Source organism: Pseudochaenichthys georgianus, chromosome 16 (genome assembly GCF_902827115.2).
Source record: "Pseudochaenichthys georgianus chromosome 16, fPseGeo1.2, whole genome shotgun sequence".
NCBI classification, from domain to species: domain Eukaryota; kingdom Metazoa; phylum Chordata; class Actinopteri; order Perciformes; family Channichthyidae; genus Pseudochaenichthys; species Pseudochaenichthys georgianus.
The window spans coordinates 46,689,018-46,704,942 of record NC_047518.2 but is presented as its reverse complement, the minus strand read 5'-3'; the positions used below and the strand labels follow the sequence as shown (position 1 = coordinate 46,704,942).

Below are 15,925 nucleotides of genomic sequence, written 5' to 3'. Positions count from 1 at the left end.
TGTTAATTGTTGATATTACTGTTCAAAATCATATAATATTATTAAGACAGAAATCACTTTAAAAATGCTTTAAAATATGTTTACTGTTGATATTACTGTTTAATATTGTGTTAAGAATGTTTATAACAGAAGACACCATTAATGTAATGAATGACAAACAAAAGATAAATATAAAAAAAATTAGAAGAATAACTGATTATTAATTATTAATACAAATATATATTAAGAAAACGTATTAAGCTGTATGATTCATTTGTCATATTTTCCATCATAATGTACTCATCATTTTAAAAAAAAAACAGGGGGGCAACAGGGGTTCCCCGCCAGACGATAATGCTATATGGGGGTCCTTGGCATGGCAAAGTTTGGGAATCCCAAAACATTACATGTAACGGCATTAGGAGACAAAATAGACAAATGTATTCTCTTACCAACACACTTGGTCTTTTTAAACGATTACGCCATTTAAGTCTTTTGTCACAAACTTTGCAGATCTATTTTTCCTCTCCTGTGTGGACTCTCATGTGTGACTTTAAACTTATACTATGTGAAAAAGCTTTCTTACAGACTGAGCAGCTGTGTGGTTTATCTCCTGTGTGGACTCTCATGTGTGACTTTAAACTTCCACTATGTGAAAAAGATTTCTTACAGACTGAGCAGGTGAATGGTTTCTCTCCTGTGTGGATTCTTATGTGTGTCTTTAAATATCCACTCTGTGAAAAAGCTTTCTTACAGACTGAGCAGGTGAATGGTTTCTCTCCTGTGTGGATTCTCATGTGTATCTTTAAATCTCCACTCTGTGAAAAAGCTTTCTTACAGACTGAGCAGCTGAATGGTTTATCTCCTGTGTGGATTCTCATGTGTTTCTTTAAACATCCACTCTGTGAAAAATATTTCTTACAGACTGAGCAGCTGAATGGTTTATCTCCTGTGTGGACTCTCATGTGTTTCTTTAAATCTCCACTCTGGGAACAAGCTTTCTTACAGACTGAGCAGCTGAATGGTTTCTTTTCAGCACTACGTCGTGGATCATTGACAGATTCATGTCTATTTTTCAGTGAGTTTGAGCCTGAGGCAGGTTCTCTGGTCTCCTTCCAATCAGCACTGTCTTCAGTGTCAGGTTCAGAAGAGTCTCTATTGTCAGGTTCAGAAGAGTCTTCAGTGTCAGGTTCAGAAGAGTCTCCAGAGTGGTCCTCAGTCTCAGGTTGTAAACTGCTCTCTGGATCTGAGTTCCTGGCTGGTTCTGGTCCTCGACAGTCATCTCCATCAGCTTCTGTTTCCATGTGTTCAGTTTGTCTTTGATGAGGCTGAGAGGACTGAGGTTTCTCTTCATCATCTTCACTCTTCACAGGGTCAGGAGTGAAAGTGGACTTGGTGATATCAGCCTCCTCCAGCTCCTGTAGCTGCTCTCCCTCCTGTTCCTGCTTAATGCGTGGGGGGGGCTCTGGGTCCTCCTGGTCCAGACTGGTGCTGCACTCCTGCTGGTCAGGGATAAGCTCTTCTTTAACCACTACCAGCTGCTGGACATCTGCAGGAAACAGGAAACACAGTCAGAACAAACTGTTAAGTGTTAGCATTTAAAAACCTCATCACCATTACAATGGGAGACATTTGGCAGCCCTAATTAATGCCTTTGTTTTTATATTTTCACATTATCTTTCTTAGTCCCACCTATTGTGTATTTGTGTTGGCTCAAGTCACCTCATGTAGCCCAGCCCCTTTCCACTTCCAGTTCAAAATGTAAAAGGGTTTTTTCTTCTGGCGTAGCACTAGCCGCAATGTAAACAAGGAATTGTATTTGGGATCGTTCACAGATACACTACGCCTACAGTATAGAATGAAAATACTCCGTTACAAATTAAAATCCTGCATTCAAACTTTATTTAAGTAAAAGTATGCAAGTATTAACAGAACATTTGACGGCACCTTCTTATGTAACGGTAATGATGGTGCAGTAAAATGTTCCCCGTCAGTGTTTAATTTATGTTGTTTCTTGATTATTTTGTATGTTGCATTTTACTGCTGTACATGTTCAAAGTTGCGCTTGTATAAATGATTATGTATGAGGGAACTTGATAAATGTTCAAATATGTGTGTTTTTTATATACAGTACCAGTCAAAAGTTTGGACACCTTCTCATTCAATGTTTTTTGCTTATTTTAATTTGTTTCTACTTTGCAGATTAACACTGAAGACAACAAAACTATGAAAGAACACATATGGAATTATCTAGTTAACAAAAAAGTGTTCAACATAATTATTACATTCAAATGAAGTACATTATTCAAGTTTATATTAACTAATAACTTTGGATAATATATCCACAGACTGTATATAAATATATAATAATAACACGGGAGAACACGGGAGAAATGAGCGGAATTGCGCTCTCGTTTCCTCTCTCCCCCCCCCCTCTCTCTTCTGACAGCCCGTATCTCGTGCAGCTCACTGATCCAGTAGTGACCCGACAGTGAAGAATAAATATATTTATAATTAGTTTAGGTTGTTCCAAAGGTAGATAAAATAGCTAGACTACGTGTGTTAGGTCTAACTTGAAGTGTGTGTCACCGGTCAGTCACCGCGGGCGGAGATCCGGGAGAGCTTTCTGACGGAAACTCTGTAGCATACATTATATATTTACTATTTAGAGCAATAAAAGTAACTATTCTTAACACAGCATTGCAGAAATATAATTAAGACCTGAGAAAGCATGAATTGACAACTGTTTATTTATCGGAAGGCAACGGACATACAGTATCCAACATTCCATTCTCAGGGCATGTAGATTTTGAAGAAACTAATAATAGCCTATGCTCGGCTAAAGTGCAGTAGGCCTCTATAGCAAATATGTTATCCTTCCTATGGAATAAAAGCTAAATGTGCACTACTCAACACTTTTTTCAAATCAAAAGAAACCATTATAGCCTATATAAAAAGGCAATACAAATCAATGCCAATAGAAGGAACAAAAAATACATTTCAATAGACGGAACAAAATACAGGGCCTTTCTAAAAATAAGCCTACTTCAAATGTAGACAATATTTAAATGGGAACAACGAAAGATATAGCCAAATAATATAAAACATTCCTCCTCAACATGTAGGCCTACATGTTTTTACAACCTGCCGTGGCTATTCTTTAGGCCTACTTCATGTTTATCAACGGCAAGTTCTTGTTGATGAATATAAGCATCTCCGCATTTTTGGAAGTCAGCCTGTTCCTCTTTTCATCTACAAGCACCATGTTCCACATCTCCATCCAGTAATTCCTCATACATAGCCTGCAAAGTGCCAGCTCGGGGTAATTTCTTCGGGGGCTCGGAGCCGCTTGCCTCGTTTCTCATGCAGTTCTGGGCTGGAGTCTGAACGGGTGGCCAGGATACCCAAAATCAGAACACGCAGCTGTGGCTTGAGTGCATCTGGGAAATATCGGTCTTTGTACCTTTTTAACCATAAAACGAAACAGAAAACAACGTTATTATTTATTTTATGTATTTCTACAGGTTAGGTGATTTGCAGGTTTATAGCCATATATAGCCTACATTGCACAACTCTTAAGTGGTTTTTTAAAATTAATTCTAAGAAAATTGAACCTATAGCATTCCTTTTACCAATAGCATACTTATTTTTGTATGTAATTTGGCCTGCATAATATACATATTTACGAAGTAGGCCTAGGTCTATTTGTTTTCTCACCTCGGATCCAGAAGTGTGGCAATTGCATACAGGCGCTGAGCCCAAATGTCACCGAATCGCTTCCAACAAGATGGCTTTTGACGTTTTCACGCCATGGTCCGTCTCAGCTGTTGTCTCAAGGAGACGCGTAAGAGCTCTAATGGATGGTATAACATCTGCAGCAGATGCAGATGAGCTGATCTGTTGCGTTAGCTCTTCGAATGGTGTGAGGAGGGAAGACATATTTTCAATCAATTTCCACTGATGGCTGGTGAGCGTTGAAGGCAGGTCATAGTCAGCTGCATATGCAGATAGTGCCTGTTTCTGTTCAAGTAAACTCTGCAGCATATACAAAGTACTATTCCACCGTGTGGCTACATCTTGTTGTAGTCTTTTTGTAGGTTGGCCAAGTTGGTGCTGACTAGTTTGGAGTCGTGAGTATGCTAATGGTGAATGTTTAAAATGACCGACGATCCGTCTCCCTGCAGCTGTCATGTCAGAAATGCTTCGCTGTGACAATACTCCCTCGTTCACAACGAGCTGGAGTGTGTGTGCCATACAGGGTAGGCTGGGTAAATCTGCATCCTTCATGGCCTTTACCATGTTGTTTGCGTTATCCCTTAGAATAACGTGGACCTTTTCTGTGGGAATTCCCCAGGATCGGAACTTCTCACGGAATGCAGCAGCCAGAGCCTCCGCTGTGTGTGACCCTGGGAATTCTTGACACTGAAGAACAACGTTGTGTGGTTTGAAGTCCTGATCAATGAAGTGCGCAGTTAAACTTAACATGGACATGGGACATGCACTCGAGCTCCAGGTGGCACTGGTAAAACTAACTGATGTGATATTGTCCTTTAAAATGCTGTCTATGTGTGTATACACTGTTTGGTATAATTGTGGCAGGCATACGTCTGTGAAATATTTACGCCCTGGAAGGATATAGCGTGGATCCAAGGTGGTAATAAGTTGTCGGAACCCGGCATCCTCCACTACAGAAAGAGGCTGCTGATCAAGTCCAATAAATTCCATTACCTTTGCTGTTATTTCTTTTGACTTCTTGCTGTCCCTGCTATAGGGTTCCTGCCGTTTAAATGTTTCACTCACTGTCAACTGAGTGGATGACGGAGGTTTTACTGACTTAGCGCTGGCTTGCCTTTCATACTCGCCGTATACTTTGATGTGATGAACTCTCAAATGTCGAATTAAATTTGTGGTATTAAATTGTCGTTGTTTTGTTCCACCACGGGGGATTTCTGCTGCGCACTCGTTTCATACCGCTATTTTAATGTCCGTTTCGGACACCTTGAAATATTGCCAGACTGGTGAAGACATTTTGTCAGTTTATTTTGCCGCGTCCAGAGAAAAAAAGTGTTATGTATTTCACGTCATCATTTTACATCATGCGATCGGCATGTTGAGAGGGCACCGATCGATCGGTAGAGAGTGAATATCGGCCGATATCGGTCGGTGACCGATCGATCGGAGCATCCTTAGTTTTTAGTCTTACGCATCCGACCTGGAAAACTTTGCAGCCAATATTATTTGTTACAGTGTATCTTGCACCAGGTCCTTATTCAGAATTCTTATCAGAATTCTCTGAGTTTTTATCAACTTTGGTTCTTAAAACAGACAAAGTAATTATCGTAGGTGACTTTAATATTCATGTTGACTAGGGATCGACCGATATGGCTTTTTCAAGGCCGATACCGATTATTAGTAATCAAGGAGACCGATAACCGATATTTGAAACCGATATACATTTGCAGTAAAATCAGAAAATCTTGGTGTCGAAAATGTAGAATAACACAAACTCCAACACAACTCAACACAACTTCTTTGAAATGCATTTAAGCATAGCCTATATTATGTTTAATGAACTTTTAAACATCTTACAACTGGTTTCCTCTCTGTGCCCTTTTCTTTAATGCAGCCATCTGCTATGAGTTAGAGAGAGACAAGAAGTGGGGCTGCAGGCTGACATGCTTAACTAACAATAATGCTTAATTTATTATATCAAACCAATGCCTGTCTATCTAGCATAAAATCCCAATAAGCTGCTAGCAACTGCAAAACACTAGTGCTAGCTAATGTTTTGCAAACTATTAAAAGTGAGGCTATTACAGTAGACCTAACGTTAGACTAGTAGCCTCACTTCTAATATTTTGCTAAACATTTGCTAAATACATGTTGGCTAGCTAATGAGCTTCACATATCAACCTGAAAAACTGCGAGGCTCCACTCGCAGCCCCCCCTCCGCACCACAGTTCCGCTGTGAGACGCTGCACGCTGACTGACTTCCCGCGTCCCTGTGTAACTGGGAAGCTGATAGAATTGGATCAATAGATCGTGCCGTTTTTGCAACTTCAGCATAGGGGATTGGGATGTTTATTGAACTTCGGCTTTCAGCTGATTTACCTTCGAAACACATGGATGGCTCTGCCGCTCAGCGCTGCTGCTTGTCTGTCTGTGTCTGCGTTCTTCGCACCTGCCTGTAATCTGAGAAGGTCCCGCCTCTATGGCTGGCTACCGCCCGGAAAATCTTCAGTGTTGATTGACACTTCAGTAATAGCCTATCAGATAGCGCTGTGGGCGGGACATTGCTCGTGTACAGAGAGTGGTGACTGCAGACAGAGAAACGGCTGCATCAGAGCCAAAGTGTTATCGGCAATTTTATAAAAAAAAGGCCGATACCGATAATCGGTCAAATGATGAATATCGGCCCCGATAATCGGCCTGGCCGATAATCGGTCGACCCCTAATGTTGACGATGATAAAAATAGCCTTACTGTTGCATTTAACTCTATATTAGATTATGTTGGTTTCTATCAGAGTGTAAATAAACCAACCCACTGCTATAATCACAGTCTCGACCTTGTTCTGACTTATGGTATTGAAATTGAGCTACTATTAGTCGAACCGCATAATCCTGCTTTATCCGACCATTTCTTAGTAACTTTTGTGAAGTACTATTACGAGACTACAAAGCATTAGTCAAAAGCTCTTGCAGCAGAAATCTATCTGTTAGTGCTATAGCCAAATTTAAGGAAGAGATTCCACCAATACTTAACTCGATAGCATGTCTGCATGTAAGGGAGGAAACTTATACAAAATGTACACCACCCCAAATTGATCATGTTGTTTATAGTGCTATAGATGCGCTGCGAATAAAATTAGACTCTGTTGCTTCTTTGAAAAAGAAGAAAATAAAACAACATAGATTAGCTCCATGGCATAATGCCGAAACCCGCAAAATAAAGCAAAAGTCTAGACAACTTGAAAGGATATGGCGTTCCACTAAACCTGAAGAATCTCGTTTAATTTGGCATATTACTCTCAATGACTATAAGAAAGCACTGCGTAAAGCGAGAGCAGCCTACTACTCTTCATTAATAGATGAGAATAAGAATAATGCAAGATTTCTTCTCAGCACTGTAGCCAGGCTGACAGAGAGCCACAGCTCGATTGAGCCTTCTATTCCCATAGCACTCAGTAGTCATGATTTTATGTGCTTTTTTAACGATAAAATTGTTACTCTTAGAAACAAAATTAATGACCTCTTGCCTTCGACCAGTATAGTGTTATCAACAGCTCCCGGAATCGTAAGTTCTAATATTACACTAGATAGTAAACTAGAATGCTTTTCAGCCATTAACCTTGAACAATTACATTCAATGATTCTCTCTTCAAACCATCAACGTGCATGTTAGACCCAATTCCAACTAAGCTGTTGAAGGAAGTTTTTCCATTAATTAGCACTTCTTTATTAAATATTATGAATATGTCTTTATTATCATGTTCCACAATCATTCAAAGTAGCAGTGATAAAACCTCTTCTTAAAAAGCACAACCTCGATCCAGAGGTTTTAGCCAACTATAGACCTATTTATAATCTTGCGTTCCTCTCAGAAATTCATGAGAAAGCGGTCGTAAAACAGCTGTGTGATTACTTAAAAAACAATGATTTTCAGTCTGGCTTTAGAACACATCATAGCACAGAGACAGCTCTGGTTAAAGTTACAAATGAAATTCTAATAGCCTCAGACAAGGGACTTGTCTCTATTCTTGTTTTGCTCGATCTCAGTGCTGCATTTGATACTATCGACCATGATATCCTATTGCAAAGACTAGAGCACTTAGTTGGCATACAGGGAACTGCTTTAGGCTGGTTTAGGTCCTATCTATCTGAACGCTCTCAGTTTGTACGTGTTAACGATGAATCTTCCACGCAAACCAAAGTTAGCCATGGAGTGCCACAGGGCTCAGTGCTCGGACCTATTTTGTTCACATTATATATGCTTCCGTTAGGCAATATTATAAGGAATCATTCTGTAAACTTTCATTGTTATGCGGATGATACTCAACTATATTTATCAATCAAGCCTGATGAAATTAATCATCTAAATAAAATTCAAGACTGCCTTAAGGACTTAAAAACGTGGATGACCTTAAACTTTTTGATGTTAAACACGACCAAAACTGAAGTTATTGTACTTGGCCCGAAGAATCTACGAAACAAATTATCTAAAGATATACTAACTATGGATGGCATTAATTTGGCCTCCAGTGAGACTGTAAGGAATCTTGGTGTTATATTTGATCAGGATTTATCCTTTAACGCCCACATAAAATCAATTTCAAGGACCGCCTACGTAACATTGCAAAAATCAGGCATATCTTGCCTCAAAGCGATGCAGAGAAACTAGTCCATGCATTTGTTACTTCTAGGCTGGATTATTGTAACTCCTTATTATCAGGGTGTACCAAGAAGTCAGTCAAGTTGCTTCAACTTATTCAAAATGCTGCAGCTCGTGTACTAACCAGAGTTAGGAAAAGGGACCACATTACTCCTGTTCTGACTGCCTTACACTGGCTCCCTATAGAACACAGGATAGAATTTAAAATTCTTCTTCTCGCCTACAAAGCCCTTAATGGGCAGGCGCCATCTTACCTTAAAGAACTCATTATACCCTACTGTCCTACTAGGCAGGGTTCTTACACCTTTTCCAAAGTCAAATTCAAGCACTTTTCAAGCATTTTCAAGGTGCATTTTCCAGCTTTTCAAGCATCTTACAGCTGTTGTAAATTACATATTTATATACACATACTCAAATGATTATTTCCCTACCTCACATTAAATCAGATGTTCTTTATGCTATAAACAACCAAATGTGTGTTTCGTGATAGCCTTCTACATGAGGATGAAAAATTAAAGAAAAGAAAACCAAGTTTAATATTTCAAAATTAGTGATCTGTACGTAGACTGGGCCTCACATATAACCTAGCTGAGCCGATATACAACAATCAGCCAAATAACTTTTCAATACATTATTGATTAATTGTTGAGGTACTTTTAGGTTGGTAGTGAACGCAAGTCAGAGGTACATGGTGTACTTCTACTCCACTGCAGTTCAGAGGTACATGGTGTACTTCTACTCCACTACAGTTCAGAGGTACATGGTGTACTTCTACTCCACTACAGTTCAGAGGTACATGGTGTACTTCTACTCCACTACAGTTCAGAGGTACATGGTGTACTTCTACTCTCTACAGTTCAGAGGTACATGGTGTACTTCTACTCCTCTACAGTTCAGAGGTACATGGTGTACTTCTACTGCACTACAGTTCAGAGGTACATCGTGTACTTCTACTCCACTACAGTTCAGAGGTACATGGTGTACTTCTACTTCTCTACAGTTCAGAGGTACATGGTGTACTTCTACTCCTCTACAGTTCAGAGGTACATGGTGTACTTCTACTGCACAACAGTTCAGAGGTACATGGTGTACTTCTACTCCACTACAGTTCAGAGGTACATGGTGTACTTCTACTGCACTACATGTATTTAACACCTTTAGTTACTTCACAGATGTTACTTCAGACTTTAGTTCCACCTGGGTAAATCCACAAGCTACCCTGCAGTCTACAAAGTCATTCAAACTAGCTGCACCTTTACCAGCTTTGAGAACACTTTCATGATCAATCATTATAAAAACACATCATATATATTATTCTGAAATGGACCAATCTGCACAACGACTACTTTTAGTGTCGCTACTTTCACTATATTTAGATGAGAATACTTTTCTATTTTCACTTGAGGAACATTTTGAATGCAGGACTTTTACTGTAACAGAGTATTCCTACACTCTGGTACTTCTACTTTTACTAAGTACAAGATCTGAGTACTTCTACTTTTACTAAGTACAAGATCTGAGTACTTCTACTTTTACCAAGTACAAGATCTGAGTACTTATAATTTCACTACAAGATCTGAGTACTTCTACTTACTCAAGTACAAGATCTGAGTACTTCTACTCAAGCACAAGACCTGAGTACTTATACTTGTACTCAAGTACAAGACCTGAGTACTTCTACTTTTACTCAAGTACAAGACCTGAGTACTTCTACTTTTACTCAAGTACAAGATCTGAGTACTTCTACTTTTACTCAAGTACAAGACCTGAGTACTTCTACTTTTACTCAAGTACAAGACCTGAGTACTTCTACTTTTACTCAAGTACACGATCTGAGTACTTCTACTTTTACTCAAGTATAAGATCTGAGTACTTCTACTTTTACTAAGTACAATATCTGAGTACTTCTACTTTTACTCAAGTACAACATCTGAGTACTTATCCACCTCTGGTAGTAGTGTATTAGCCTGAATTGTAGCCACAAAATCACGCAGAGCTGCATAGAAATCGACTCACAATGGTAACAAGTGGAAAATAATATTTACAAATGTGTACAATGATTTTAGGTAATTCTACTCAAGACACCTGACTTATACATCTTCAAAGGAAGACTGTGTTCATTCTACAATTACATGGGATTAAAACAAAATGTAGTTTTACTTGTATAATACTTCAATTTTATATAAAAGACAGTTTGTTTTCATCTGTTTTCAAATAAACAAAGTATTGGCTTTCAGAATATTAAACTTGTTTCGGCAAATTCAGATGATAAATACAACTTTGAAGCTTCGGCATAATTACAAGCGGAGAACGGACTAATGTAACGTCACAGCAGGCATAACAACAGCCAGTGTTTCTTGTGAGTGTTTCCCCGGTACACAAACGCAGAAATACACACACACTCGCGAGCTTCCCCAGACCAGTAATACAAACGAAAATGTGTCTTCGGGTCAATGTGACTGATTTCGATAGATCAAGTCTCATTTGGTTTAGGCACGAAACATACTACCAGTAGAAATACATTGCTTTCAAAATCGCTCTGTGTCGAATCAATAGATTATATTTCATGACTATAACATGAAATGCCGTTAGTGCCTCATCTTCTGAACACCACAGGATGGCGACTGTAACGCACATACCATAGGTACGCTCCTCTGAAATGATTGTCCCCTGCAATTATTATTATCCCTCATCGAGTTCGCTATTCAGCTCGCTAACGTTAGCTTAAACAAACGTAACATGCAACGTTAGCCTAATCTAAAATGCTCTTCTACGGCGTACCTTTCATGTTTGCTCGTCAGCGCAGACTCTCCCATCGTTATTTGTTGCAAACTTTGCAGGAGGCTACTCGTGGGCTTGACCCTAGTCTTAGCCATGGCTTGTATTTGTCTTCTGCTAGCCAACGCTCGTTGAAACGGCAACCTCCTGGCACACAGTCATCTATCACTCTCATCAGAATGCCCAGGTCACACGTAACACAAACACTTGCAGGTCGCGCGCATAGCGCGGGAAGGTGCAGCGGAGCTGTTTTATGTAGAAGCGAAGCAATTCTTTTCTTTTAATCTAAAAAGCGAACTATTCAGTCAGACAGCAATTTATTGTAAAAGTAAAGCATTTACATTTTCAAGCACTTTATCCCATTCCCAAAATTCAAGCACTTTCCCAACCTTGAAAACACCACGTCAAATTTCAAGCATTTTCAAGGATTTCAAGCACCCGTACGAACCCTGACGAGGGCATTGCGTTCCAAGAATGCAGGGTTGTTGGTTGTTCCTAGAGTCTCTAAAAGTACAATGGGAGCCAGAACCTTTTCTTATCAAGCTCCACATTTGTGGAATCAGCTTCCAGTTTGTGTTCGGGCGGCAGACACCCTATCCGTTTTTAAGAGCGCGCTTAAGACCTTCCTTTTTGATAAAGCTTATAGTTAGGGCTGATTAGATTCAGCCCCTAGTTTTGCTGATATAGGCTTAGTTTGTCGGGGGACATCTTACTTCTTCCTTCTCTCTGTCTATACCCGTGTACTCTCATGTTCCGATTAACCCAGCTTCCCCAAATTTCTTTCTTTTTGGTGTCTATATACGCCGGGATCCGGAGTCATGGATGATCCTGCGGTCCTGTGTACTGGATCGCGAGTCGTGGCTGTGGTCCTGGATCATCGGTCCTGGATGGATATCCTCGTGGATTCATCTTCCTGTTATACACACATGCATTTCCAAACATTTGGACTACCTATGTTGCAAATGTATTATCTTTTCAATTTACATACGGCATCTATTGCACGTCTGTCCGTCCTGGGAGAGGGATCCCTCCTCTGTTGCTCTCCCTGAGGTTTCTCCCATTTTCCCTTTAAACTGTGGGTTTTATTCGGAAGTTTTTCCTTGTACGATGTGAGGGTCTAAGGACAGAGGGTCTGAGGACAGAGGGTGTCGTATTGTCATACTGATATTCTGTACACACTGTGAAGACCACTGAGACAAATGTAACATTTGTGATATTGGGCTATATAAATAAACATTGATTGATTGATTGATGCAAACACAGGTATGGTGAAAAAAGAGAGAACTATTCGAAGCAGAAAAAAAACAGCGTAATATACCATCTGACAAAGGCCTGTGCTATAACGCTTCAATTAACTGCTGTTCTTTATAATATACTCGGATCAATAGGAGACAGAGATGTTAAGTTATAAATCAAGGGTTTTTATTAGGGATGCACGATATTGGTTTTTTGAAACCGATACCGATAACTTCCTGCTTCTCAAGACCGATAACAAAAATAAAAATTACGCCACTAATTATTTTAATGCGATTAACGCATGTGTATTTTTTTTCCTCGGCCGCCCCGTAGCTTCAGAGCGCATCGAGTTTAAAATACCATCTACAAGCTGATGCTGACAGCCCCGCTCCTGCTGCCCGCTTGCAGCAGACCACACTTCCACGCTCACCGGCAGGCACCGACTGGCCATCGGGAGGACCGGGAGGGTGTATGTATGTGTGGCCCGAGCGAGCGAGAGAGAGACCTTACGTGCATTGTTGTTGTTAGCATCTGGTGCTAGCTAGCTGCGCTAACGGATATAAGTAGCCGTTTAAATGAAAACAGAGGAGCGCTCTATCCACACAACTGCGCGGAGCACTTGACTTTATGCAGGCAGCAGACAGCGGGACATTGTAGGAGAAGTCAGCACACTCAGCAACATGATTGCAGCGTCCAGGCAGCTCCGGTTCGAGCATATGCCTTGAGTTGCACATAGCTCCAACGCGCGCGCGCGCAGACACACACACACACACAGTATTGTATTATTGTCTTCGTATGCTTTTAACACACCATCGTAGCGATGGCGATGTTTCAGGTGACTGATCAGGTTCGAAGTATTAGGGAGCGCTGGATTTGTGAAGAACTCCCCTCTTCCTAAACCACTAACACCACAGTACTGGCAAAACGGGAGGAGCCGAGTGAAAAACAAGCGCCCCTCATCCCAATCCACCCACACCGCAGTATTTTTTCTTTTTTTTAACCCAAAAAATATATTGTATATTATCGGGGCTATTAATACTGTTATCGGTTTATCGGGATGACGTCATAATTCCTAATATCGGACCGATAATTATCGTGCATCCCTAGTTTTTATTATTATTTTCAGCATGGGTGGGGAACCTTTTTCCTTTCAATGTTTACAACATCCTCCGAGGGCCGTACAAATGATTGAATACAACCTCTGCTTAAAAAAAATAAAATCACAGCCCATTCATTTGGCCTTTCTTTCATGCTGTGCAAAGAAAAAGCAACCAATTCAGATATCTCACCATGACTCGACAACCAAAACAGTTTAAGTGGGGGGGGGGGACCTAACCTCCTCTAGGGGGGTCCGGGGGCATTTTCCCTCAGGAAGATTTTTTTTTTAAATATTGAAGTTAAAAGCATCAATCTAGTACACTTTGAGAGCAACATTAAGAGATCTATGGATACATCTCTCAACACCCATATGAAACAGAACTGTGAGCATATTTTACTTTTTGGATATTTTACAAATCAATACCCTTTTAAACTCTATTCTTGTTATTTTTAACAACTTTTTTGTTACCGTCATATAGTATTTTATACCTGTTTTTCATTTAGTCTCATTATTAATAACTATAATGTATACTATATAATGATCATATCAAGGTGTGCCTTAACCTCACTGAGCTGAGGTTATTTGAGCCTCTCAGGAGAGCTCTCTTCCACCTGGTTGCAGAAAAGCTCTTTAAATTTGTTAGCATAGCTAGCTAACCAGATGCTAATAACAACAGATCGCCACTGTGCTTACAACTTAAGACACAGCCACGCAAACACTGCACATGTGTACGGCTCCTTATGGGTACTGCAATATTTGAAGAGCTGGAGTGGCGTTCCGGTGCTTTCTGTCAGCACTCCTTTCAGACGAGACATATACCACGTGAAGACACGTTATGCTCGTGTTGTGTTCAAGGAACCTGTCCTTGGCCAGGAAAAACAGGTACTCACTTGTTTAATTATTTTTGCGGTCTAGATTTATTTTTATTTTTTTAAGTGAGAAGTTGTCCGTCAGTCGGACTGACTGACTCCCCCCCCCCCCCCCCCCCAAAAGAAAACTCTTCGGTTCTCCAGAACACGGATTGCGAAAATCGTGTCCATAACACACAAACTGATCCTGCTGTAACAACAAGTGCACGTTTCTGACGCAATATGGTTGAGATCACTCGGGCTTATGCTAGAGGGGTGTAAGGAATAGTCTAAGTAGTGGGGGAATTGTATACACTAAAAAGGTGTGAAAATTCTCTGGCGTTATAATATCGCCAGAGAATTTTCTGGCGAAAATTACATCGCCAGATGTAATTTTCACACCACCTGAAGAGTGAATAGTGAGTTTTGAATATATTTTATAATAGTCATTTGAAAAAGTGTTTTGTATGACAATAGAGACACAGGCCACCTGTTGTGTACTGTGTCAGTCTCTCTCTGTTTACCTGTGTCTCTCTCCCTCACTCTCTCCGTGTCAATTCTATATGCCAACTTTTCTTGTTTCTGCCGCTGCAGCATGTTGTAACAACGTGGAATTAGCAGAATAGGCTATTGTATTGTTTAACTCACACCTGTTGCTCTCGATGTAATTTAGCTGATAAAAGGAGACTACTAAAAGCTAATTAAAGCCTCACGCTTGGCGTTTCACTGTCAAGGGTGGCGATATAGCGTGTATGTAATTACATTACAAATACTGATTTGAGCCCCACCACTGTATGGGTTAGCCCTACCATAGATTACCCAACAAAAATACTCTGGCGCCGCCACTGCCCCCACCCCCAAAACGAAAACTCTTTGGTTCTCCACGAATTACACAAGTTACCCAAATCAGCGTTAAAAAAGCGGGAGTCGCCGAAAAATCCCCTATTAATGTATTGATTATAGCTCCGGGTCCGTATCGGTCGGCGTCTGGGTCCGGATCCGGACCGCGGTCCGCCTGTTGCCGACCCCTGGTCTGAAGTGTTATTAATGTGATAATAAAGTGCTACTGAAGAGTGTAAAGTGTTAATTAAGGGTAAAGGGAACAGACCTGCTCTGTGGATCCGAAGCTGAGGCTGTGAAACAGCGTCCAGTACTTTCTGGAGTCTCTTGTTCTCCTCTTTGGAAAGAAACAGCTCCTCCTCGAGCTCTGCTATTGTTTGTTCAAACAGAGCAAATGTCTCTTCATTAGCAGCAGTGAGTCGCTGCTTCTTCAACGACAGCAGCATTTGGACTTTACTCATGTTTCCTAGATCACCTTTTCCTGCAGACTCCGTTAAACACACCGTTTCTCTCTGCATCAAACTCTCAATCTGACTAGTGTTGCTAACGTGTTTCCAGCTAGCATGCTAAGCTAGCTCCTGAAGTCCGAGGTAAACGCTCCAGAAGAAAGAGCACACAGTCCATTCGGAGGTTTATCCAGACACACAGATGATGGATCAGTAGAGCTGGAGCTCACACACACTTTCTCAGGAACACACAGAGAGAGAGAACCGTAGGGACGAGACGCCACGTGGATCCAGGTTCTTCTTCGTCTT

General features: G+C 40.6%; 1 protein-coding gene across 1 annotated transcript; it reads right to left on the bottom strand.

Moving 5' to 3' along the window:
- Positions 1 to 219: 219 nt before the first annotated feature.
- LOC139435381 (zinc finger protein 79-like) lies at positions 220 to 15,925 on the bottom strand. Its single transcript, XM_071206022.1, has 2 exons — positions 15,439 to 15,925; positions 220 to 1,528 (listed from the first exon to the last, which is right to left on the bottom strand). Exons 1-2 carry the CDS (start codon positions 15,686 to 15,688, stop codon positions 495 to 497), a joined length of 1,284 nt encoding a protein of 427 aa, XP_071062123.1. The 5' UTR covers positions 15,689 to 15,925; the 3' UTR covers positions 220 to 494.

Excerpts from the sequence above, each read along its gene's own strand:
- LOC139435381 (XM_071206022.1), bottom strand. The coding sequence starts at position 15,688 with ATGCAGAGAGAAACGGTGTGTTTAACGGAGTCTGCAGGAAAAGGTGAT. Across the intron at positions 1,529-15,438 it reads GCTTCGGATCCACAGAGCAG|ATGTCCAGCAGCTGGTAGTG; the intron begins GTCTGTTCCCTT and ends TGTTTCCTGCAG.